The 26,665-nt window shown below is 38.7% G+C and overlaps 1 protein-coding gene across 1 annotated transcript in view; it reads right to left on the bottom strand.

Annotated features, from left to right (window-relative positions):
- FGF10 (fibroblast growth factor 10) overlaps positions 1 to 19,914 on the bottom strand; it is an 87,678-nt gene extending 67,764 nt beyond the window's left edge. The window contains exon 1 of the mRNA XM_061129828.1: positions 18,798 to 19,914. Coding sequence (XP_060985811.1) covers positions 18,798 to 19,137 — 340 coding nt within the window. The 5' untranslated portion in view covers positions 19,138 to 19,914. The remainder of the gene's footprint in view (positions 1 to 18,797) is intronic.
- Between the last annotated feature and the right edge of the window lie 6,751 nt (positions 19,915 to 26,665).

Below are 26,665 nucleotides of genomic sequence, written 5' to 3'. Positions count from 1 at the left end.
CAAAGTAATGTCTCTGCTTTTTAATATGCTGTCTGGGTTTGGTCATAACTTTTCTTCCAAAGAGCAAGCGTCTTTGAATTGCATGGCTGCAGGCGCCATCTGCAGTGATTTTGGAGCCCAAGAAAATAAAGTCTTGTCCCTGTTTCCATTGTTTCCCCATCTATTTGCCATGAAGTGATGAGACCAGATGCCATGATCTTCGTGTTTTGAATGTTGACAATAAAACATTTATCTATTGTCAACCACTTCATAGGGCTTCCCTTGTGGCTCAGCTGGTAAAGAATCCACCCACAATGTAGGAGATCTGGGTTTGATCCCTGGGTTGGGAAGATTCCCTGGAAAGGGAAAGGCTACCCACTCCAGTATTCTGGCCTGCAGAATTCCATGGACTGTATAGTCATGGGGTCCAAAGAGTTGGACACAACTGAGTGACTAAATATCATTTCATAGCTTCTATTATTGTAGCAGAAATTAATTTTCTGGAAGAGGAAATGCCAATTTTAGCATCATATGTTCCCAGGCCTTAAAATTCCAAGATATAGAAACAATCATGATAATAAGTTTAGAGTTATACTATTATGGAAACATTTTGAGATGTGAGAGGCTTAAACGTGGGCTGTTATATGAATTCTATCCACAGTGAAAGAGGATAGGTGATGCAGCATATAGTTTCAAGGAGAATACAAGTTTAGTACCTTCAACATATTGAGGCATTGAAATATTTAATAAAGTACCACTTGCCTACATGTTAATTACATGAGATGGTTGGATGGCATCACTGACTCAATGGACAGGAGTTTGAGTAAACTATGGGAGTTGGTGATGGACAGGGAGGCCTGGCATGCTGCAGTCCATGGGGTTGCAAAGAGTCGGACACGACTGAGCTACTGAACTGAACTGAATTGATCCATTATAAAATAGATCTTCTATTATCCTTAACTATAAGCTGGGAAGGTTCTCATGGGTTTAGCATGCACCTTCAGGACACTGACTCTTGGACCAGCGAGGAGGAAAACAAACATTCTTTAATCCAGATTGAATTTATCGCCCCATGGAAAAATAGGCCACCATTATAGCCTAGTTCTGCATCAAACATTCAGAAGGCTCTTCTTCTGAATGAAGGCTCTTCAAAAAAGGCTCTTCTTTGCCTTTGGTAGTGCCCAGCAGTCAAAGTACTAGGTGCAAATAAACCATATTTTTAAAACAATGTTTTATAAATATACAGTCATTTAAACTTTTCATCAATTTAGATTCAAATAAAATTTGGGGTTCCACTATAAGCCTAATACTTTGCTTGATGCTTTTACACACATTATTTTAATCTTCAATGATCAGTTGAAGCATGAGAATCTCAGAGACATATTTCAGTCACACAACTAGTCAGTGGCGGATGAAATGTTGTACTTTACGTCTGTTTCAGTCAATGCTTAGTGCTTTCTGTTATAAGATACTCTTTTTGTCAAATCACCATTAATTTGGGTCACACAAATCTGTCAGAGTTTACTGTATGATTTTCCCAGGGCTGTTGTAATAAGTTGGCCCAAAGTTGGTGACTTAAAACAACAAAAATTATTCTCTCACATTTCTGGGAGCCAGAAGTCCACTATTAGTTTCACTGGACTGAAGTCAAGATATTAGTGGAATCATATTCCCTCTGAAGGCTCTCCAGACAGAAACCATCCTTACCTGTTCAAGCTTCTTGAGGCACATTTCTTGACTCATGGCTTTTCCTCTATCTCAAAGGCAACATTATAGTATCTTCAGATCTCTCTCTGCTTCCATCATCAAATCACCCTCTACATTCTGTGTGTATGGAATCTCCCTATGATTCTATCTTATAAAGACATTTGTGATGGTATTTAGGACATACTTGGATAATCCAGGATAATTTCAGTCTCCTCATCTCAAGATTTTTCATCTAATCACATTTTTAAAAATTTATAACATTCACAGGTTTCAGTGATTAGGTCCTGATATTTCTGTTGGTCATTATTCAGCATATTACAATACCTTCTAGACAGCCCAAAGTTATATCCATTTCACACGTAAAGTATACTCACTCTACCCCAACACCTCCCCAACTTCCGTGTATCACAGCATGAATTTCAGTTCAAAATCTCATTTAAATATGATGAGCTCAAAAATCCCACATCTCATCACCTGACTAATCTAAATTAAGTATCCATGAGACTCTAGGTATGATCTTGAAAGCTAGAAAATAAGATATATCTATGCCCAAAATATAATAGTGGGACAGGCATAGCACTAGTGTTATAGTCATTCCGATTACATAAAAAGGAAAAGATAAAAATGGAAGGAAGAAAAGGGTCAAGAGTCCCACCTAATGTCAAAATTCAGCAGGGCAAATTCCATTAGGTTTCAAGACTTGGGATTGGTCCTTTGTGGCTTGAAAGTTCTGCTTCTGTACTTGTGGTTCTGCCTTCTATGCTCAAGGCTCTGCCCTCACCATGATCCTTCCTTTCTTGAAAGCTCATATGTGTTTGCAGCTGAACAGTTTTATCAGCCTGCTTGTAGAATCTGAGGAGTCTGACAACTTCCCCTTCACTTGGTCTTATTTCAGTTTCTTTCAGTCCAAGCAGGCAGTGTTTCTGCTGATATAACATTCTCAAAAACTTTGTGGGTCTCCTGTGTATTTGTCACAGCATTCATGTAAATAAATAAAGGGTCCTCCCCAGATCTTTGAAATCCTCTATTCCTGGCTTCTGTTAAGATGGCTGAGGGAACTCATATCACATGCACTACTAGCATAAGGCTGTTCAGTCACACCGTTAGCCTTTTCTTTAGAAACTACTTTTCAAATACTGAATCCTTTAATTTAGCATCTTTTGCCATCTGGATGGACTGAGAAGTTCCAAATCAAGTACTGGTTCTATTTCACTTACTCGTTCTTTCTTCACTTTATCTCTCTCCTCTCACATTTTACTCTAAGCCACAAGAGAAAACCAGATGGCACCTTCTACACTTTTGTTAGAAACTTTCTCATTTAAATTTCCAAGTTCACCACTTACTGCTTTCCACACAGCTATAAGACACAGTTTACGTTAAGTATCTGCCACTATGCGACATGAATTGCCTTTCTTCTAGTTCCCAATAACATGCTCCCTATTTCCTCTATCTCTCACCAGAAGCAGTTTTAATATTTATATTTCTACCAACATTCTGTGAAGATACATGTATTCTCTAAGATGATACAGGTTTTCCCTACTGTGCTCGTCACTTGCTTTGGAGTCTCACCAAAGGGCTTTTAATATCTATATTTCTACCAATGCTACATTTAAGGCAATCAAGGCTTTTTCTATCACATGACTCAAAATTCTTCCAGTCCATACTCATTACCCAATTCCAAAATTATTTGCACAATTTTAGGTTTTTGTTACAGTAGCACCCCACTCTGCAATATCAAAATTTGTGTTGGTTTCTTGTAGCTGCTGTAACAAGTAGCTGCTGTAAATTTGGTGTCTGAATAGAAATTTACTCTTTCACAGTTCTGGAGGCTAGAAGCCTCATACTAGTTTCACTGGCGCTAAATCAAAGTATTAGTGGGATCAAGCTCCTTCCATGGGCTCTAGAGGAGAAATCTGTTTTTCTCCTCTTCCAGCTTCTATAGCCACATCCCTTGGCTCTTGGCTCCTTCATCTGTCTTCACAGCCAGAGCACTGTATCTTTAATCTCTCTTTCTGTACTTCCATCATCAAAGTGCCTCCTGCTGTCTATGTGTGTCTAATCTCCCTGTCTCTCTTTTACAATAACAAGTGATAGCATTTAGGACCAACTTTGATAATGCAGGATAATTTCCTCATCTCAAGATCCTTAACTTTATTACATCCGCAAAATTTTATCATATAAATGTAACATTCACATACTCCATGGATTAGGACCTGATATCTTTGGGTGGCTGTTATTCAGCATACTATATTTATTATCTCTCCTAAAATAAATATGCTCTTAGCATCTGGTCCTTAATCTAGGAAATGGTCGGACAAAAATATTTTAACAATTGTATTTAGTTTAATACCCTCATTTCACAGATTAAGTTTCTGAGGCCAAGATAAAGTAAATGATGTGCCTAAGATTGCATAGCAAATGTTTTGACATAGCCAGGACTATGAACCATATCCCTTTACTCCCATTCTTTTGCAGTACATTCTTCTTCTCTAAATGAATTACCAAGAATTGCTCATTTCTTGTCACCAAATTACCCCAGAACACAAATACAACTCTGAAGCCATTAATAACTATCCCACAGTCAGCATGTTTTAAAAGAGAGTAAATTTATCATATATATCCACTGAACATAATCAACAGTAAACTTAGGCAAATTGGAAAAAAATGGGAAACAACCTATTTCAAGGATTACACAAACTTGCATTCAAAAGTTTGCATGGATGTATGTACTTAACACTTAGTTAAGAAATGATGCCTCATTTATTGTCTAAGTTCTCAGAATTGCAGAACTTAGAACCCTATGGAATTTAAAAGATAATTTACTTCAACTATATTTTTCAAGTAGGTAATATGTTAATCACACTTTCCAGACCAGATGATGAAACCAAAGAAAGGCTTAAGTCTATTGACTCAAGGACATGCAGTTAGAAAAAGAATTTTATCTAATAAATATTAATGAGGAGACCCATTATACTCTAGACAGTATATTAAGGGTTTGTATGCAAAGGTCAGTGTGATGCATATAGTGCTCACCCTCAACAAGTTTTCTGTGTATAAGGAAACTAGATGGGTGAATTAATCAAGTATGAGATTGTGTTAAAATACTAAATACAGGGTGTCTGGGAGTGGAGGTTTTGTGGCAACAACAGAGTGGTCAGAAAGGTTTCCTAGAGGTCACATCTAACTGGGACCTGAAAGAATAGGGACTGGGGCAGGAACATCACTCCAATCAGATCTAGGAGTGTGTGCAACGGCTTCATGTGAAGAACAAGGCATGTACTAGAACTAAAATCAACTCAGTATGTCTATAATGGGGCATGTATTAAGAAATGAGGTGGGGCTGGGGCAGAGTGGGGTGGGGGGGTTCAGTAGGCAACAATCTCGAGGGCCTAAAATGCCATGCAAAGAAATTTAGATATGATTCTGAGAACGCTGCGAACAAATCGAAGTATTTGAGAGGGAAATAGCTTGGGTAGATTTGTGCCTTACACAAACCAGAATGGCTAAGACTAGGGTGACTTTGTAATGAAGTACTTTGAGAGTGAACAAGAGTGCTGTTAATAACATGCCAGAATAAGAGGCACATACTGAGACTGGTCCAGGCCAATCAGGATGGGAGGTCACCCTTAGCTAAGACAGTCCTAAGTTTAAATCCTGACTCACTTCTTCTAACAATATAACTTCAGTCAGGCACCATAACTTTTAGACTCAAGTTTGTCATTTAAAGACAGTAAGGTGGCTCAGTTGATAAAGAGTCTGTCCACAATGAGGAAGAACCAGGTTTGATCTCTGGGTTGGGAAGATCCCCTGGAGAAGAAAATGGCAACCCACTCCAGTTTTCTTGCCTGGAGAATTCCAAGGACAGAGGAGCCTGGTGGGCTACAGTCCATGGGGTCACAAAGATTCAGATACGACTGAATGACTAACACTAAAAATAAAAAAATATTTATTTATCTATTGGACCATGACTTTTATGTTATCTTTGCTTTGTCTTTTGGGTGGCCTAACCTACATTAACTTGAAGGTTGAACATTTTTAAGTTTTTTCCCCCAAATCATAATGATGACATACTTTATTAATAAACAACTAAAGTCCTGTATTTGAAAAAAAAAAAGATGGGCTTTCCAGGTGGTTCAGTGGTAAAGAATCCTCCTGCCAATACAGGAGGCTCAGGTTCGATCCCTGGGTCAGGAAGATCCCCTGAAGAGGGAAATGGCAACCCACTCCAGTATTCTTGCCTGGGAAATCCCAAGGACAGAGGATCCTGGCCAGCTATATAGTCCATGGGGTCATGAAAGAGTCAGACACAACTTAGCAACTAAACAATAACAAAAAAGATAGTATGGGGGTAACAGTGCCCCTTTTCACAAATTTTTCTGAGAATCAACTAATAAAAACATTAGAATTCTGTAAGTGAATGTGAAAGTGAAGTCTCTCAGTCGTGTCCGACTCTTTTCGACCCCATGGATTATAGCCTGCTAGGCTCCTCTGTCCATGGAATTCTCCAGGCAAGAATAGTGCAGTGGGTTGTCATTTCCTTCCCCAGGGGATCTTCCTGACCCAGGAATAGAACCCAGGTCTCCCTCATTGCAAGCAGATGCTTTACTGTCTGAGCTACCAGGGAAACTCGAAGTAAGGTGGTATGATACAGCTTTTCTGTTTAATTTTTTATTATCCTATGACTTAGAGATCTTTCCAGAAAATGGCATAATTAAAAACAACACAGTATCATAGCATAAAACAGTAATAGGAGCTAACATTTTTCAGCTCTTAAAATATACTGATCCTATATCGAGTTTACATTTATAGTCTCACATGTAAATATACAAACTTATCCTTCCAACAAAGATGAGGTAGGTGATATGATTATTCTCACTTAACAGTTGCACAGATCAAGTCCCTCCTTGGAGTCCTTTGTCAAGGCCATGGGTGAAGCTTCACAGTTTCAGAACCCAGATTCTGCATCAATGTTTGTCTGCAAAGCTCATGATCTTAATAGTGGGTGCAGCTGCATATATGCTGTCAGCATCCTGCTCCCTTAGAAATACTTAAGTTTACTCTTTTGTAAGAAAAATAGCTGTAGTCAATTTTATTTTTCTTCCTAATCACCTAAACCAAGTAACTCTAAGACAATTTAGAACAGAAATGAGAAAAAATATACAGGTAGAGCAAGTAACATTGAGGGTTCAGTAGTTCCCTTTGGAGTAAGGACTAAGGACTTCCCTAGTGGCTTAGACAGTAAAGCGTCTGCCTACAATGCGGGAGACCTGGGTTCGAACCCTGGGTCAGGAAGATCCTCTGGAGAAGGAAATGGCAACCCACTCCAGTACCCTTGCCTGGAAAATCCCATGGACGGAGGAGCTTGGTTAAGCTACAGTGTGTGGGGTCGCAAAGAGTCAGACACGACTGAGCAGCTTCACCTTACCTTACCTTAGAGCAAGTAACATTGAGGGTTCAGTAGTTTCCTGTGGGAATCTGCTGTGATATTGCAAAAATCTCTTCCTAGGGGTGGGTATAAGTCAAGAAGTTCTGCAGGAGTAGCTATTTTAAATTTTTAAGTAGTGATCATTTAGCAAATCAGGAATGCTAAAGATGATGCCATTTGGTATAGCTCAGAACTGCTTTTTCCTGTGCGTGAGTACATGCTAAGTCAATTCAGTGTCCAACTCTTTGCGAACCCATGGACTCCAGCCCACCTGGCTTCTCTGTCCATGGGATTCTCCAGGCAAGACTCTCCAACCATGTCCAGGGTTGCCATGCCCTCCTCCAGGGACTTTTTCCTGTACCTAGTACAAAAGTAGTTCAGTGCTTTCTTTTTTTTTTTGGCAGATTAACTTACTGTTTTAACATTTTTAGGTTATGTCAATGGTACTATAATTCATACCCTTTTCAAATATCTCTACTTTCTCTCTGTTTTTTCTTTACCTTGAAAAATAAAGCAAATATAAAATAGAGAAGGCCAATTTTAAATGCAAACTATGTAAATGTAATATTTTAGCAGAAAACCTAGTCCTCAAATCTAAGGATATTTACATATTTCCCTCTCCCATGATGGTACATTCTGGCATATTTTGCTTGTATATCATAGGATACCCACTGATTTGCAAATTCTGCTTCACCCCGTTGACCTGCCTGTTACTTTCTAAAAGTCTCATGTCAGGTTCTGTGACCACATGGTTCCCTGCCTTCTTTTAGGATATTTCCTACTCTGTTTTTCTTATCTAAGTCTATCTGGAGTTCCTTTTCCTCAGTGTGACACTCCCCTTGTCATTCATCCCTCCCTAGTTACAGGCTACTGTTTACTTAAGTTCCACCCTGCTTCTCTGGAATTTAGTATAAGCTGCCTTGTGTTACCTTCCAACTGTCTGCGAAGATCTCCTATTTCCCCCTCTAGATTGCAAACCCTTTGAGGGTATGGGTCAAAAAGGTCACAGGCATGGGATGAGAAATAGAAGCTTAACTACAGAATTTCCTGAGAGCTGAGTATCTGGGATTATCTTGATTCAAAACCACATCATAACTTAAAATAAAGATTTATTTTGAAATATCTAAGAACTGAGTCACTTACTCTTCCATTTAATGCAGTCATCTGTCTTCCTCTAATCTTTATGACTACCTGTTTTGTCCCTACTTTTGTTGTTGTTGTTTTCCTTTTGTTTGTTCTCTTTTATTCTTGTGTCCTTGAATACAACGGCTACCCGCTTTACTCTTTTTTTTTAGCTCTTCACTCTCTTCTCAAGTTATCTTCAATTTTATTTATTTATGTGTTTAATTTACTTATTTTAGTTTTGGCTGCGCTGGGTCTTCGTTGCTGCCCATGCGCTTTCTCAAGTTGCAGACAGTAGGTTCAGCAGTTGTAGCTCACAGGCTCTAGAACTTGGACTCACAGACTTAGTAGCCCTGGGGCATGTGGAATCTTCCTGGACCAGGGATAGAACCCATGTTCTTGCATTGGCAGGTGGATTCTTAATCACTGGACCACTAGAGTCCCCTTCAATTTTCAAATGTCTGCTGGTCTTTTAATGTGCCTAGTCTCTTAATGAACCAGACTTCTAGGCTTTTCCCCAACCTTCAGAACATTATGGGTACTACAATTCCAAATCTGAAATTACTTCAGATGTTCTAACATTTCTGCCTTTAAAAACTGCCAAGTGCATTCCTCATCCCTTCTTCTTTCTTCTATTCTATTATTTTTAGTTCTCATTTCATCAAATAATCTGCTTGTTGCTTTCCTGATACTTACCCTTGCAATAAGAGGATGCATCATACCTTTTCCTTGTATAGTACTCATTTGATGAGGGTGCCGTTAAGCTCTTACAAATACCAGCTTCTCCAATCTTCTCACTAAACCCCGGGCTCAGCGTGCATTTTCTGTACTTCTTGGAGGAGGCACCAAACTCCTTCCATGCTTTACCCATCTTCCTACCTCTCACCTTCAATAGGCTTCTCTAGCCTGGAATAGTTACCAATTGTTTTCTGTTAGAGTAGCATGCTTCCCATACAATTACCCCAATTTTTCATCACATATCTGTTTTTTATTTTTTTGATACTGTCTGTAAAGTGAAGCTCTGCAAGAGCCAAACTATCTTTGTTCAGCATGTATTTAAGTGTCCGATAGTATCTGACACAATGCAGGCACTTAAGACATTTCTGTTGAATGAATAAGTGATCTCATTTCATCTTTACCCTGGAGAAAAGAGGTCGGTATTGTTACTACCCTTGTTCTACTGATGACAACTTGCCCAAGTGATACACTATTGTCTGGCAGTTGGGAGCCTCAAATGCACCCACTTCTGTGTCTACAAAGCTTACTTTTGATCCAGGCCCATAGCTGTAATCATTTTTAATCAAAGCCCACACTTTTAACCCCTCTACCCTTTTGCCTCTTTAACAGGAACTCAGATTTAGCCTTCCTTACTCTGATACCATGGCTGCGATTACTTCTGTGGGATTCCTTTTAGATCGCAGGTTCTCATTTCAGTTAATTTAACATCCAGTCGAATGCCAGGGACTGGGTTATATTTCCCTCACACCTTTCTTGTCATGTCAGCCCTTTTGCAGCGCTACTCAATAGTTTGATCTCCTTCCTGAGAGTTCAAAACCCTTGTCTTCATCACTCCAGCAAACCATCCCCTCTTCCTTTCACAGTCTGTGTCTAAATGCTCTATGGATTCTCTGCTTTTCCTCTGGCTTCTAACATTCTAATTATATGTTCTTTACTATCCCTCTTGATTCAGGTTTAAAGCATTTATGTAGTTTCATTCGTCAACTTCTTAATCTTAGGGATTAATATCCCTAGCACATTTTCTTTTCATATTTCATATTTGAGGAATCATATCCTTCTACAGAGATGTTCCAAAAAATGCCCTAGAAATCTGGTAATTTGGCATGCTGCAGTTGATGGGGACCCAAAGAATTGGACACAACTTAGTGACTGAACAATAACAACCTTGTTAATTACTGTTATTAATCACATTGTAAATATACCTCACTTCAAAACATAAATAGTATATAAATTAGTGTCAGGTTTCCTCATGTTGCAGAAGATTACTTTGTCTTTTAATAATTCTATCAGTAAATCAAAGCTATTTAGGCTTTGGGAATCCATCTATCTATATCTGCCTATCTATATAATTGGAAACTAATTGTAGAAAGAAGCTTGGCTTTTAATTATTATTATAGTAACAAATCAATCTAACATATGTAAACAGTCAGATTCTGCATATAACAAAAATCAATCTAATTCAGCAATCAGTGCCAAAAGTTCTTTCTTGAGAGAAGTATGTGAATACACATATGCTATGAATTTAAATTTTAGCTCCTATCAGTTTCTCAGTATCTTTCTAATAAAGCTATGTGCATTTCTATATTTGGTCAACCTGAAATACAAATGCACATACATTTTACATTTTTCTTCTTTGATAACCAGTATTAAAATGAGAACATGGGCTTCATTTTAGAGAGCTACAATTGGCAGGGTTATACAGAGGAACTTTATAATTTAAATAAAATTCTGGAATTTGGAAATATTATTAATATCCCCAAGGGGCTTTCCAGATGACTCTAATGGTAACGAACCGATCTGTCAATGCAGGAGATGTAAGAGACGCAGGTTCAACCCCTGGGCCGGAAAGATCTCCTGGAGGAGAGAATGGCAACCCATTACAGTGTTCTTGCCTGGAGAATCCCTAGAAAAGAGGAGCCTGGCAGGCTACAGTTAATAGGGTCACAAAGAGTCAGACACTACTGAAGTGACTTAGCACACATGCTTATGCACAAAGACCTCCAAAATAGCATTCAACTTTTTGAAATAAATGATAATTAAAATGTAAGTGAAGTAATATTTGATTTCCTAAATCATCTTTACTTTCTCTCATAGGAGTCCAGACAAAAGGAAAAAGTTCACAAAATTGACAAAGTATTTAGTAAATGCTGCATATACTAAAACAATTTTTAGAAGATAGGTAAAATGAACATGTAGGGAGAGTTACTGGAACAGAATATTTAACCTGAAGGGAAAATGTAGATTGACAACTTAGTAACCAGACAATTACCATCCATTCTCAGAAGTGGTTTGCTCACTTCACTAATGGCAAAGCTCTAAGAAACTGGATTGAGTGCTGGGATAATGGAGAATTTATTGGAGATTCAAAGTGAGAAGAGGCACCTGCTAGAGTATGTGGAATTTGCATTGCTGAAGACTTTTATGCCTAGAATATAAACTACATGTTTTGGGTGCTCTACATTCAAAAATGAATAGGCTACTGGCTCTAAACATAACACAGGATGCTAAAGAATGACGATGGATGACTTTTCCTTGCCTCAGTGAAATATAAGGGGTTTAGAAACCAGGGAAAGGGGGAAAAAAAGAAAACAAAAGAAGGAGGAGAAAATAGTGAAGTAGTGAAAGGGTGATAATGTATCAAGGATTCACAATACTGATATTTCAGATATATAACTGCCTCAATATAGAAACATTAGAAAGCAGTTGATGGGCCTTGAATTGTAGACTCTATGAAAATGTCAAGTTATCCTCAAACAAGGACAGTGCCTCAAAAAAAGTTTAAGGATGAACTAACATATATTTATTAACATATTAATATATGTTGATTAGAAAACATGTTAACTTAAGGTTCTTGAAAGAAAATAATTATGATCATAGAAAAATACCTGTTAAAAGATTCTTCAGTTTGCCATTATGATTATTTAATTAGAATTTATTTTTAAAGTTCTTAAATTTTGCTATTTAAAATTAAGTTCCAGTTAGCCCACACTATTCATAATTAAGTTGTAGTGAAATTATTAGGTTATATTTAGTTGACAATTACTTGAAGCTGGGGGTATATTGACTTAATCAATACTTTACCTCATCTATTATGGTTAGTTAAATGATTCATTAATATCTTAATGTCATCATTCATTGTAGGAAGCATGCTAAACATTTGAAAATTCCTCATTAATGATAACACACATAGTGACAGATTAGATATAGGTAAAGGCAGACAGGTTTAGGTGGAAGAATTATTAGGTGAATTATAAAATGAGGCAATGCTTTACTGCCAGCACCATGAATCTATCAAATGGTAATTGGATGCACGTGTTAGCAGCAGTAAAAAGTCACTGTCCAGTTGTCCACCTTACATGGGAATCTACTCTGAGTGTCGTCTTTGATTTATTGTTCCAATTAGAACATAGCGTTCAAAGAAAAGAACACAACTGACCTGATTTAAAAGGAAGGGGACCTTTAAAGCCATTATTTTGTGGGTGACCCGGCTCCCTTTTAGATATCCTGGAACATTCTATTTGTGCAAAATCTGACTAATACTTGGTTTTAAACTAATTCTATAAAACATCGACACTTTTAATTTATTCATTGGGTATCAGAGTGTCGCTGGTGGCTTCCCAAGATGCTGGTATATATTCTTACACTGATTTTAAAGGCATGTTTCTAGGTTATCACTTGTTATAACTGACTGACTAACACAGGCAGAGGTAATAGGCACTGACAATAAAAGAGTGCCGATTATGAAAAGCAGGTGCTTTTAGTCTGCAAAACCAAGCAACAAACACCATTTTTCAAATGGCAAATGTAAATGATCATAATACTTTGCAATATACATGAAAAATTAAGATACTTCTGCATAAAACAACTTAAGACAAAATGAGGTTCATTACTTTTTAGATTGTAATAAAACTGTGTTAAAACTACAGTAACATAAATTGTATTCCCAATTTTACTGGAAAATTAAAGGAAAACTTTAATTTCTGGGAGGGAAATGCTAATATTTTACGTACATTAAGCAAACATCAACTATTAATCCTGACAAATGTTGGAAGAGTAATACTAAAAATGTCATCTGAATTACTCTCCATTGCAAAGTTCATAGAATTAATGTTAAGATAGATTAAAATCACTTTGAACTAAAACACATGTATTACTCTTCCTTCTGAAGCATAATAAAGAAATATCATTTGTACTCAATTTTGGATAAGCATACAGACATTTAAGGCTTAGGAGAGATGGAGATATTCATACACAGGTCATAAACCTGAGGAATATTAGCTGCATTTCAAATGAGCCGTCAACTTTTTTCCAACATTTTGGCTTGTGGAAAGTCAGACATTTGAATAATAAATGGGGTTTGCCTCTGAACATTAAGGTAATTGTACAGGGATTTTAAATGCTCATTCAGGTTCTACCATAAATTTATTAAAAAAATGAAGAAATTACCCTGGATTGAGGCTTTTCTCTCTAAATTGAGTAGTAAAAAATGTAGAAGAAAAATGCATGCACTAGGGGTTTCCTTCATTGTATAAAACGCAATTCTTCTTTTAAGTTCTGTGCTTAAACAATACGTTGGAAAAACTTATTTTTAAAGAATGATACATACTTTTTGGTACTAGATTACTAAACTACCCAAAAACCTAGAGATTGAGGTCTCTAAATTCTCATACTCCATTATTGGAATGTGATTTCTGCCAACTGTTCTCTTGAGTTTCTTCTAGTAGATGGTTATAAATCAGGTTTATAAAGAGGAAACTCTCTGTAATTGTGCATTTTTAATGGGCTTATGATAAATCCATCAAAGTGGAGGGTCCATATGGTAGGAATGCAGTAAAAGTAACAGGACAATGTCATGTAAACATTAAATAGTGCCTTCCACCTTCATAAATCCTCAATCCTCATGATTAAATGCTGCCAGTTATAAATTATGCAACCAACTTCTAGAAAAAAATACAACTTAAATAAGTTACCAGTGGAAATCATAAGCTGTGTTTGTTTTCTTCCCGGAAAACTGTTACGTATTTATTAGGAGATAATATTCAAGTCCTTATTTTCCTCAAAAATGATATCCTTACCTTATTTAACTTCTTCCTAAAATAAGCAAGAACACTGGAGTGGGTTGCCATGCCCTTCTCCAGGGGATCTTTCCAAGCTAGGGATCGAACCCAGGTCTCCCGCATTGCAGTCAGATTCTTAACCATTTGAGCCACCACGGAAGCCTACAAAATAAGCTCTAACCCTGATTAAAAAGTCATAACATAAACCTTGATTGAAAGTGAAGTGACGTCGCTCAGTTGTGTCCAACTCTTTGTGACCCCGTGGACTGTAGCCCATCAGGCTCCTCTGTTCATGGGATTCTCCAGGCAAGAATACTGGAGTGGGTTGCCATTTCCTCCTCCAGGGAATCTTCCCGACCCAGGGATCGAACCCAGGTCTCCCGCATTGCAGGCAGGCACTTTAACCTCTGAGCCACCAGGGAAGCCCTATGATTGAGTTCAGGGCGATAATCTATCATTTCTATGCGGTGAAGTGCCTTTTGATTTGCAGAGTCATTTTAAAACTTTAGGTCTCTAAGATTTGCTCCTTTTAGAGTCATACATCAGAAGTTTCTTCAACAGCCCAATTTCACACTTGTATTTACAATCAAATTGTTTTATTACATGTGGAAACCATGAAACATTTGGTCCTCAGCTGTAAACTATTACTATATTCAATGATATTCATGGATTTTTCTTAGTCATGTATTTCTAATGCCTTCTGTGAGATGGCTGTATGTGTATATTGTGTGCCCTAAGCAAGTATATTCTCAAACATAATATCAAAAGCGATATTTCACACAGAGAATGCACTAACATTGTTTGATACCATCTTGCCACCTGCAATGATAACTTTAACATAGTTCATTCTGCCCCACTGTCATTTTACTCCTCTTTCAATTTCCTTCTGACAAAAAACTGGTGTACACAGCAAGAAGCAATTAAGGATTTGGATAATTTGTTTTTTAGAGTTTCGTGTGGCATCTACTTCTGATATATTGACATCAAAGTTGCCAGTAGTAGAGAGGTAGAAGAAATGTCATGATAAAACCAAATCAACTTTGGCTTGAATCTGGCTCTGTCAATTTCCAGTTGAATGACCTTGGGCAATTTACTTTTCTTGAGGGTTAGTTTTCATATTTGAAAAATGTGGATTTATCCAAATCATAGAGTGATTATGAGTGTCAAATGAGGTATATATTTATGAAATAGGGCAGAGCCTGCATACTCAGTGCACACTGATTTCTCTAATATCTTCCATACTCCTTTCCTGAAAATACTAATTAGCAGTATGGCTTTCCATTTTGAAAATATCTATCTTCGACTCTCTCAAGTTTAGGGATGCATTTTCTTTTCACTAGACTCTCTTTGTCTATAAGTGACAATCATGGGAGTAGCCCACAGCTGTTTTACTCACATCCAGAAATAAGACCGCCAGTCCCAGTTGCAAGGGCACTAACAGCTGTATCCAGCCTTTCTAGTAGGCCAGAACTGGAGCCGAGTGGTAATGTTTCAAGGGCAAAGCTCTAGATGTAAAGAATGATAAAACAAACCTAAATGAGCCTGAGCATATCTAGTGACAGATACACCACAGCTATTCTAAATTATTCAGGCTTTCTCAGACTTCTAGCAGGAGAAACATAATTCATCACTGCTCCCTTTATTCTACTTTCACATAATGGCAAAGGAGCAAACAAAAATTACCCCACCACTAAAAAATTAGAATAGTCACTTGAAATGGAGAAGAGTTTCTCTAGCATACGTAATATTTTTCGAACCATCCAATTTCTGGGAGCCAACTTTGGAAGTAGAAGCTAAAAATGATTTTGCAGTGCTAATGGGTGATTTCCTTACTTCTCTTTTGTTAGCATTTTGCTGGCAGAAAGCCAGTGAAACAGTCATTTAATTACTCAGGACATCACAAACATGTAGCCTCTGAGATAAGCTGTTACTGTATTTTAGCAGCAATAATACTAGGGTCAAAAGTAACACAGAAAATTAAGCTTCAAATAATAAGAAGCTTCAAATAAGCAAACCTTAAAAGAACAGCTTTGTACATTGAATAATTAATAACTTGTTTAGGAAAATGTTACTGAAATGTGGTTTTGGACAAGGAACTTCAGAGGTTAGAGACCCTAATATTTAACAGGCTACCATTTGGTGGGCTGGCTGGCTGATTACCCTGTAGGCATGGCAAAGTTTGTACTCATGTAATTATGCAACATTTAGACAATATCTTAATGATACCATGTAGTTCAGCTGAATCAGTCCAGCTGGAAATTGTAGCAGCATTCTGATTACCCAGCCACATGTGAAATTAAAGCTTTTTCAACCTCTACTATTCACTTGTTATGTCTTGATACAGATGTTCTTGGCAAGCCTAAATTATTTATGGTTTGCCATTAACAGAGCAGGCTCCACCTCCTTTCATTTTCAACCATTGATTAGGATTGCATTACTATATAAGATATTAGAATTTTAACAAGGACTATCAGTTATAATTTGTCACATGGAAGACGTTTTAGTGTACTTTAGACAATTAGGGTGAAAAATTTCCACTTGTTTTTATATGATAAAAATTATATACTCTTCTTTTTGCAGGTAATTCTTACTGTAAAAATATATATTTTAATCTGTACCCTGGAAACCATCTTACTAAATGGTTAATCACACATTGTACATTATTTTAGAAAATAGTAATTTAAGACACATAAATAAACTACTGTAGATTGGTCTTTACATCACATTATAAAGACACTTAAAATACAGCAATAACATTGTTATTTGTAAAAAAAAAATTTTGCTCAAGAATAACACTCTGAAATTTTATTATATTTCTTTTGAGTTATTTCCACGAAGTAAAAATACAAAGAAAAATTTCAGTCCCTGTCCCAGCTCGCTCTTCAGTAAGTGTTGGACCACTTCTTCCCCATCATCCTACCTGGATGGTACCATAACTATTTTGTTTTAGAAGTGAATGAAAATATTAAAAATTTAAATCAATAACCTAACATCTATATATCATATCTAATAAATTCATGTAACAAATTATAGCAAAAAACAGTCATCATATCTGACTTTATTTCAGTATTTCTAATGAATAAAAGCAGGAAAAATATAGGTAGGTAGTGGAGTACAGGTCCATCTCTGGTGATAAACATAAGATGGACTACTTTAAAACACTTATACAAATATTTTTATTACTTGTAAACATATTGCTATTTTAGTACATGGAAGTAGCAGCTGAGGAGGAACAGAAGTTAATTTTGAATGTGAGTCTCCAAATAAGAAAAATAAGTCTTATCTTTATTTTAAAAAGATAATGCTAAGTTCTGGTTAACTATCTTTCCCATTAATACCAGATACTTTCTGGGCTAAGGAATCTGAAATCTATGACTCTCATATTTAAGTTAGCTAGCAAATATTAATATATGCTTGGAATTCCCAAACAATTGACACAAAAAAGTCCCTTGAAAAGGTGACTTGGAAGCACCATGGAGATAATGCTAAAGTCACTAAAGATGTTTAAAGTCATTGTCTACTGTCTTCAATGTGCCATTACATAGCCTCGGGATCCTTTCAAATTGCAATCAATAGAGGATGAATAAGTCTCACCACTTGAAAGTAAGCAGGAAAGGAAGCCAACAGAGTAATCTGGCTGGACTGATTCAAGAAGAGACACAATGTTCACCCCTCCTCTTCTAGTTCTCTCTCCCCCTACCCAGCCCACATCCCTGCAAGAAAGAAAGAAGAGAAAGAGCAAAGGAAGGAAAGAAAGAGGGAAGGAGAAAGGAAAAAGCCAAGAAATCGAAGGATGGGGGCACACTTTGTACTGAGGAGGAAACCTCATCCTATGGGATAAACCATAACCATGGAAACAGACTTACGACTTTTACTTTGAAAATAAGAGAATGACAATGAAATTTGTGTGAGGTCTGTGTGACTCCAGTCCCAGATGTTTATAGCACTGTAGTACTATGCCTCTGCAATATGAGAGGTTTCAGAAGAAACGAGTCCAACAGGACACCACAAAGCAGCGTATATGCTATTGACAACGCAGACACGAGCATCATGTTACCAGAGAAGGCAGGCAGAAGACAAATAGCATTGGTGGTGCCTGAAAAGGGAACTTCATGGACTGCAATCACTCAAACCAACAAGAGGGACCAACGACAACAACAAAAAATCAAAACCAGAAAACTGTTTTCCTCCTATCGAGACCGGGTGGTGGGGTAAAGAGATGGGGGTGGGGAGACAGTGGATTTGACTTTTCTCTCTTAAATAAAGTTCCCATAAAGTCCCTGCAATTGACAGCGGATAATTATTTTCAGTTTGCGGAAACTGTCCTGAAACTCTTAATAAGATTGCCAGCGAAAAGAACAAAATGTGTTTACTCGAGCCATTTCCAGAAGGGAGGGAAAGGAGACGTTGGGGTGAGGTGGGGAAGGACGCTGGAGACCGAGAGGGGCATCCATCCACTGAGGGAACTCTTGGGCGCCCTGCGTGGTCCTGCGAGTGACAAGCCAAGGAGACAGGGCAGATGGGGTGGCCAAGAGAGTGGGGGGTGTGGAGGGCGCGCGCCGCGGGGTGGGGGTGCTACAGCGCAATGTATACACGGGGCGCGCGCGCGCGGGGGGGGGGGCTGATTTAGTGTGAAAGTATTCCACTTAATCATTTTACAGGAGTTGGGGACGTAAATATTTAGCTGGCCACATCTGGAACAGATTTTACCCCCCTTGTGGGGTGGGGGTGGATAATTGGAAGGAGGGGAGCGCGCATTTGTTACTTACTGTACGGGCAGTTTTCCTTCTTGGTACCGCTGACCTTCCCGTTCTCAATCTTGAGAAAGTACTTGGTGAAAGAGAATAGCTTTCTCCAGCGGACATCTCCTTGGAGGTGATTGTAGCTCCGCACATGCCTCCCCGCACTGGAGGGGAAGGAGACGGACGAGGAGGACGAGGACGAGGAGGAAGAAGAGGAGTTGGTGGCCCCTGGTGACACCATGTCCCGCTCGAGGGCTTGGCAGGTGACGGGGACGGAAGATACCAGGAACAGCAAGAAGAAGCAGCAGCAGCAGCCGGACAGGTGGGGAAAGGCTGAGGCACAATGTGTCAGAATCCATTTCCACATTGTACTGAAACTCTCGGCACTGGAAATTGTCTCATCAGAAGGAACATACTGGAAGGGTAAGACCTGGTGCGAGGCAAGGAGACAGCTGGAGGTGGCGGCCGCTGGTTAGCTCCCTCTGGGCTCGGATCTGGCCAGAAGTGAAAGCACCAACATCCATAACTCCGCGGAAGGGCCGGCTGCCTCTCCTCGCTCCTTTCTCGGATCCGCCGCCGCGCGCGCCCCTGGGTCTCCTGGTGAATGTGGACGTGGGTGGCCGCAGTAGCAGGAGCTGGTGGTGGCGGGGGTCACCCTCGCTCCTCACTCCCCCAGGAGCTTACTTTGTTCTCTTCTTCACTCCTTTCTTCACCATGTTAAATGCAGGGGGGGGAAAAAAAGGCTGAAAAACAGATGACAGCGCGGGGAACAACACCCCAAAGGGTCGGGGTGGGAGGCTGGGGGAGCTATCTGCGCCCCGGTGCGGTTGGCAGCGTCTAGTCCTTCTCCGCACCAGCCCCCGGTTCGCTAGCCAGCTCTGAAAGTGAGTCCCTCGGAGTTGTCAGAACCGGAGGCGGCTGCCGGGGTAGCCGTTGTTTTCTTCGCCCTGTTGCTTTCTCTTTTTGGTGGTGCCTGTTGATTTGAAGCCTCCAGAAAGTCACTTCTTGTTTGGGGTGGCGGGGGGGATGGCGGTTGGTGTTTTGTTTGGCCCTCTTTCCCTCCCCCCCGCACCCCCCTTCCTTTGGAAAGCCCGCTTGTAAACAGGTTGAAGCCTGGAGTCTAAATGTCAGTGATTCTAAGCCAGAGGTGGGCTCTGCCTCGGCTGGTCAAACCTCATTTGCAGGGGTGGAGAAGCGGAGGTGGGGGGGACGGGGGGGGGGTAGGAGGGAGGGGGTCAAACGGCGGTGGGACATCTGAAACCCTCGGCTGCTGGGAACGCCAGGGAGAGGGAGGGGGAAGGGGCTGGGAGAGCGGGGGAGAGCAGGGGAGCCGGGAGAAGGGAGCGTGATGCCTTTGCCCGGAGCCTCGGGACCCTGCCCGGCCCCCGGGGCCGCGGCAGCCTGCAGCCTCCGCCAGCGCCTCCAGCTCGTGCTAATTGCAGCGAAAGCGTCCCTGTGTTCTGCGCGCGGGTGACTGGTGCGAGCTGTACCCTCGCGCTTTCCGAATGTTGCTTCCTTTCCAGTCTGAACCAGTCCCCTCTGGGGAGCCCCTTTCTCACTTGTTTTCCAGCGTACGATTTTTTTTTTTTTTTTTCTTTTGGCAGTGAAGTACTTGAGAGCCACCTGGAGCCTGGTGCTTGGCTGACTTTTTTTTTCCCCTCGCTCCCAGAAGGAGGGGAGGGGTGAGGGAGAAAGCAGAAGATGCTAAGGATAAACCTTTTAAAGCAGCAGATTATAAACTGGTGGGACAAGCAGAGAAAAGGAAGACATAATTAGCTTCCTTTCCTCCTCTTCTGCCAGCTTCCAAGGAGGTCTCTTGCTTTAATGAATCTCTGATTTCTCGCTTCCGTTGCTGAAGTAAAAAGTTCACACTTTGGCCCTCTCTGCCTTTTAAGCTCAGGGAGATTTATCACCACCCTTAAAAGTCTCCCCTCTCAGCGCAAATGAAATCAGGAACCGAAATGACCGATTTCTAATTGCTCACAAGGGTCATTTACAGAATAACGCGTGCACTTCAAAGCGAATTCGCCTTTATTGAGATTGCGAAGATTTAACCGTATGATTTGGCAGAATATTCTGTTTTGGTAGGCAATTTCCTTTGCACTTTGCCATGAAGGGGTATTTTTTTTTTCTTCTGTATTCAATTTTAATGTTTAAAAGGCTCTATTTTACAATATAACTGCACCACCAGTCACCTTTTTTTCACACTCACCACCCTGCAACTCCTTCATCGCTGACAGACTTGCTCATGTCTCAGGTACAGACGGAATCAAGTCCCAGACTAGGAAGCCTTTGCCAAGGATTAAGAGGCACAAAGAAGGAGATACTGTGATAATCCTTTCAAATCTGAGTGAGAATTCCTGGAGATTCTCTTCAAGAACGACTCTAAACTAGGGAAAGCTTGACTGGGAGGAGCCACTGAAGATAAATCATATAAAGTATTTATGTGAGGCAGTTGGACACATGAAATTGCCAATATTTTATGGTTTTTGACCTTCAAAAGTGGCAATTTCATATGGTTCACCCTAATTTTTAGGCAGTTATTTTAAGAGGGAGAATCACTTCAAGATGAACTTGCGAGTGTGACTTTTGTAACTGTAATTTGGAGAGAATTAATCAGGCGAGCTTGTGTATATACTACAAACCACAGCCCCTACAATGTGCATTTGGTCATAGTCTACGTTGAACAGGAGAAAATGCAAGGAAAAAAATCTAGCTTTGGAAATGGGATTTAGGAATATTGCAAATCATTGTTTGGTGACCTGATAAATGACTTTACACACATGCTCTTCTATTTTCCTGTGCATTCAGGGTCTTTGAAACAGAACATTTTAAACTAGAATCAGGATTTTAATTGCATTATTGAAAAAAACTACAATGCTTATTTAGAAGACTTTGGCAATGTAGTGGACACAGTAGATTTTCATATTTAATATAATTAGCTCTGATTTCTGTAGTTCTTAATTAGAGAGTTAAGCAAATAAACAGCCTGTGTCAAACAAGTCTGATTCTTTCATTAAAGCCTGGATATTTAAACAATAAGCTCATGGTACTAATTTCAATTTTCTAGTTTATAGTTTTATACCTGATCTGAAAAAAAAATGCCTGAAAAAAAAAGTCTAGTGTTGCTAAGGAACTAGAGTTTCAGTCCAGTTGTTCAGCAGAATCCAAATGTTTGAATGCACAACTAATTAAAACTACAGTTTTTTAAAAGTTATGTTTGATGAAACCATACAATAAAGATCCTGCCATGAAAAATTACAAAACACAGGAAGTTATTAGTTTGAGGTTTCTCTACAATGGACATCAACAATATTGGTGCCAGCTTAAGAGCCTTTAATTTTTTTTTTTTTTTTTTGGTAACTGACAATAGACATCTCCCCACCTTCAATCTCAAAATAGTCTCTGTCCCTCTCTCTGTCTCTTTCACACAGGTAGCACACATACAGACATCTATCAACTTTCTTATCCAGGAGAAGAAGCTATTCAAACCTTTAAGCTAGAACTTTGTGTTTTTATTCTGTCTTAAAACAGAAAAACACAACTTGAAAACTCCATATTAAAATCTGGTTAGCAGGTGCAGTGATTAAAAGTTCTAGAGCCCTTTCGCGGCTTTTCTGTACATCGTGATGACAGGAAGGGCATTTAGGAAACAGCCCAAAGGAAAAGCTGACGTAGCTTTTTAGATTATATCTCATTCTTCTTTCTCTTTTCTCTACAGCCTTTCTTTTATAGCACAGTCGAATCCCTAAATACTCCACTGCTTTGCATTGTTAGGTCACCTCTTAGGTTAGCTGGAGAAAGCCTGAGAAAAGTTCCACAGGAAAGATGCACTATTTAACGGAATTCAATCTCTCCCAACAGATTTGAATCACTAACATAAATGTATGAATGTAGATTATATCTCTGTAATGAGGCCTGAATCATTCTCAGTTACTTCAAAGGACTGAAATTCTACCTTCCTTTTTTAGCAGCAATAATCAGGTCTTAATGGATTCCTTTATTAATTGTTTCTCTGCAAGGATTGAAAAGGACAGTACAAGCTTCAGAATAGTGGTACCAACTAATTCTAAAAGGCTGTTTTTCTCTTTTTTCCAATCTCTGGAAGGCATGCTTTATTTCTGTGCCCTAAAAATATCCAGTAATGTTAAACTAAATCTTTATTGGGGGAAATAGATGTGGCTTTTTGTTAAACATGATGTCTTGAGAAATTATGGAGGATTTTAAAAGCAAGACTATGGCAGCAGCCATTGAGGAATCCTAAAATGTGGTTACTTAACCTCAGAGAGGCAGCTTGTGTGTTTGCTTCCAGATCCTTCAGTAGCTATTCTGTTGACACAGTTTACATTTTAAGTGTGTATTTCCTGAATTCTTTATGTTGCCTGGCACTATCTGTGGTTCACTTACAAGATGTGTGTTCTATTATGTGTGATGTTATTGGCAATGTCAGTAAGCTGCTTCAAATAATACTAAGGTAGGTCAAAAGTCAGCAAGGCTGTTTTACAGAGTAGACATGTGCAGGCCTCATTTCTAAAGTCTGCCGTGCAGCCCTTATGAGTATATGCTCCAGCCCATTTTTTCTTTTGGATACAGAAGATGCCAGTTTTAAGGTATTATGGGGCTTGTGACCTCCCAGGTTGCAGCTAGAGATGATGTTAATAGTCATGATATTGGGGACAGATGAAATAGTGATATGCTATTTGTTTTTAACTAAGAATTTCAGGTGAAAGGAAAAGAGGTCTTACCTCATGGAAAGTACTGCAGAGCCAGTGGGACTCTTAGCAATGTTTGGCTCTGATATTCATTTTATAGGTGAATGAACATTGATGCCCAAGTCACTTAGTGTAGAACAGTTCCACAGTGGTGGAACTCAGGTGCTAGGTTATGGGCTGTTGTCCTAATTTTTTGGTAACACCTGTTTTGTCTATTTTCTCTTTTCTCCTCTCTGTTCTTCTTCTTATCATTGACCACTCATCACTCTAATTTCTGAGATGCCAGCAAGGAAGTGATAAGAAGGACTAGGAGGCTTTACTTACAAAAAACCAGCATTTCTTTGTTATACTAGATTAGCCAGAGAAAAATAATAAAATAGTTTAGTATTGAATTAAAGAATACCTGTTGTTTAGTCAAATAAATAAATATACATATATATAGCTCTCTATATATAAATATAGGCAAAAGAGGCTATTTTATCTAAGTCTGTGAAATGAACACAATTGGAAAGCAATGTAGATATGTATTTCTAGAATATTCAAGGATATTTTAAAATATAAAATCTATATTTATAAGTTATCTTCCCAAAAATTTCAGCATCTTCTAGAAAAGTAGATTTATAATTTGATTCTGCATTCTGTATTCTAATATTAAATTTCCAGAAAGCAGTATGATATTTCAAAGCATAGGTATTGGCTTAAACACTTTTTTTCAAAGTTTGAAACTAAGGTAAATTTTCAATTATCTCTTATTGAGAAGAAAAAAAAATGGCCAAGATGGTAAAAAGGATCTTTAGAAGGAAAAAATATTCTATATAAGGATGTTTAAATCATATACTAAACCTCCAAAAATTCCTGGAAATTGAACTCTGCAGCTTGGCAGCAAATACAACAAACATATTTCCACCAAGCTGCTGTCTGTCTCCTCCCAGCTGATGGTAAACAGAACCTTCCTTTGACAAAGCTGTGAAGTCTCTGCAGAGTTCTGTTTGTTTTCTGTGTTCTCAGCTGTCCCTTTGTCGAGCCATGCCTCTTTCCACTTCAAGCTCTCTAGGTTTCTTAGTCCTGTATCCTAGATCCAAATCTTAAACATTCTGATTGCAGTCATTTATGTTTGTGAATCAACTAGCAGGTCATAGTATTTTCTTTAAAGATGCAGTGTTTTGTAACAACAGACATTTATAGTATCTTCATTTCTTCATTCATTCACTAATTGGTTTTTATTCAGCTAATGTTTATTGATACCTATTGTTTGCCGGCTGGATGGTACACATCCTACATGTTGTAGGATTTTGCCAATAAATGAGACAAAGCAGCTTACCTTGTGAAGAGCAAGAATGATTGGATGAATGAATGATTTTAGGCACCTTTTTACTGATGGACAAAACAGGGTTATTTTAGGACTCAGACAGCAAATGAAGAGAGTGAGAAGAAAAAGCAGAGCCCCTGAAATTGCTTTCTGGTTGTTTTACTCCTTGAAAGAAGAGCCAAAGGAAACCCTAGCCTCTATTCTCTGACTTCATGAGAGAGCCAGACTCCATCTTTGGCTGTTTTATGGCCCTGGCACAATCCCTTACAGTGTCTCCTACTCTCTGGGGGTTTTGGCTGGGTCCTTTCCACTAGCTAAACCTGACTCAATTTCCTTTCCTTCTGTCCTCAAACTTCTGGATGCATATTTTGTGCTTTCTAGCACATCATTTTAATTACTTCTCAATAAGAGTTCCCTAGTCGATCTGCTACCTTGTGTTCCTCCCATTAAAATATGAAAAAAAAAAAAACAAGTGAATGTATGAAAATGTTAGTCATGTCTGACTCTTTGCAACCCCATGGCCTGTAGCCTGCCAGGTCCTCTGCCCATGGGATTTGCCAGGCAGGAATACTGAAGTGGGTTACCATTTCCTCTTTTGGGGGATCTTCCAGACCCAGGGATCAAACACGCATCTCCTGTGTTTCCTGTGTTGGCAGGTGGATTCTTTATTATTGAGTCACCTGGGAAAGCCCAGATACACCTCTGCAACTAGTTATTTTGTTCAAGCCTCTTCATATGGATCAGTCAGGGTAAATTTTGTGTCTTAATCAGGACACTGACTACGGTGTAAATCTTCTGTAGTAAGTAACCAGTGCAGAATCCTATGGGTTTTGTATATATGCAAACATCCATAGGGAATTGTAATTTAATACAAAGTATGTTGAGAAGTATTTGCTTGATGTGCCATATTTCTTGAGCTGTATGAAAAATAATGTGACATGTCATCTGCCTTTAAGAACTGTAGCATCTAGTATTGAGTTTTAGTTGATTATTGTAGAAGTTTTTTGATTTGGTGAATGATTTTGAAGTTCAAAATTAAAGAGTAGAATGTTTTGATTACCAAGTGTGCAATAAAATTGTTGTTGTTCAGTCCCTTAGTTGTGTCCGATTCTTTGCAACCCCACGGACTGTAGCACTCCAGGCTTCCTTGTCCTTCACCATCTCCTGGAGTTTGCTCAAATTCATGTCCATTGAGTAGGTGATGCCATCTAACCATCTCTCCCTCATTGTCCCCATTCTCTTCCTGCCTTCAATCTTTCCCAGCACCAGAGTCTTTTCCAATGAGTTGGCTCTTTGCATCAGGTGGCCAAAATGTTGAAGCTTCAGTATTGGAACTTTCACATAGATAACTTTAGAAAAGGAATTAAGTAAAGTACAAATTATGTAAATGATATTTATTTGTGGAAAACTGTATTAAAAGATCTATATTAAAATTAACTTTTTTCTTTTTAGTTTTGCTGTGAAAATTTGAATGTTTTCTAATACAGATCTTTACTAAACTTTTAAATCATTCATTTTTGTGAGTAAATTTGTTGTACTGACTGACCTTTGCTTATGGTTTACTACAGAAAGGAAAGAGGGGAAATTAGTATTATTGTTTTTTGGCCTACTTTGTTTTTATATAAGGATAATTCTTTAAGAATAGAGACATAGGCAACCTTGAAATATACAGTTGGGTATAAAAGCTGGTATGGCAACAAAACTTCCAATATTAAATACATACACAGATAATTTTGTGGGTTGATCACTGTTTAGACAATTCCACAAATTTCACAGAAGTGTAACTTCTTACAAAAGTCGATATAGCCTAGATTTATGGAGCTCAGCTCAAGGATTTCTCTTTTATCCTGTCACCTTATCACCCTGAAAATGAT

The sequence above is a fragment of the Dama dama genome, chromosome 25 (assembly GCF_033118175.1).
Source record: "Dama dama isolate Ldn47 chromosome 25, ASM3311817v1, whole genome shotgun sequence".
NCBI classification, from domain to species: domain Eukaryota; kingdom Metazoa; phylum Chordata; class Mammalia; order Artiodactyla; family Cervidae; genus Dama; species Dama dama.
This window is presented reverse-complemented; position numbering and strand designations above follow the sequence as displayed.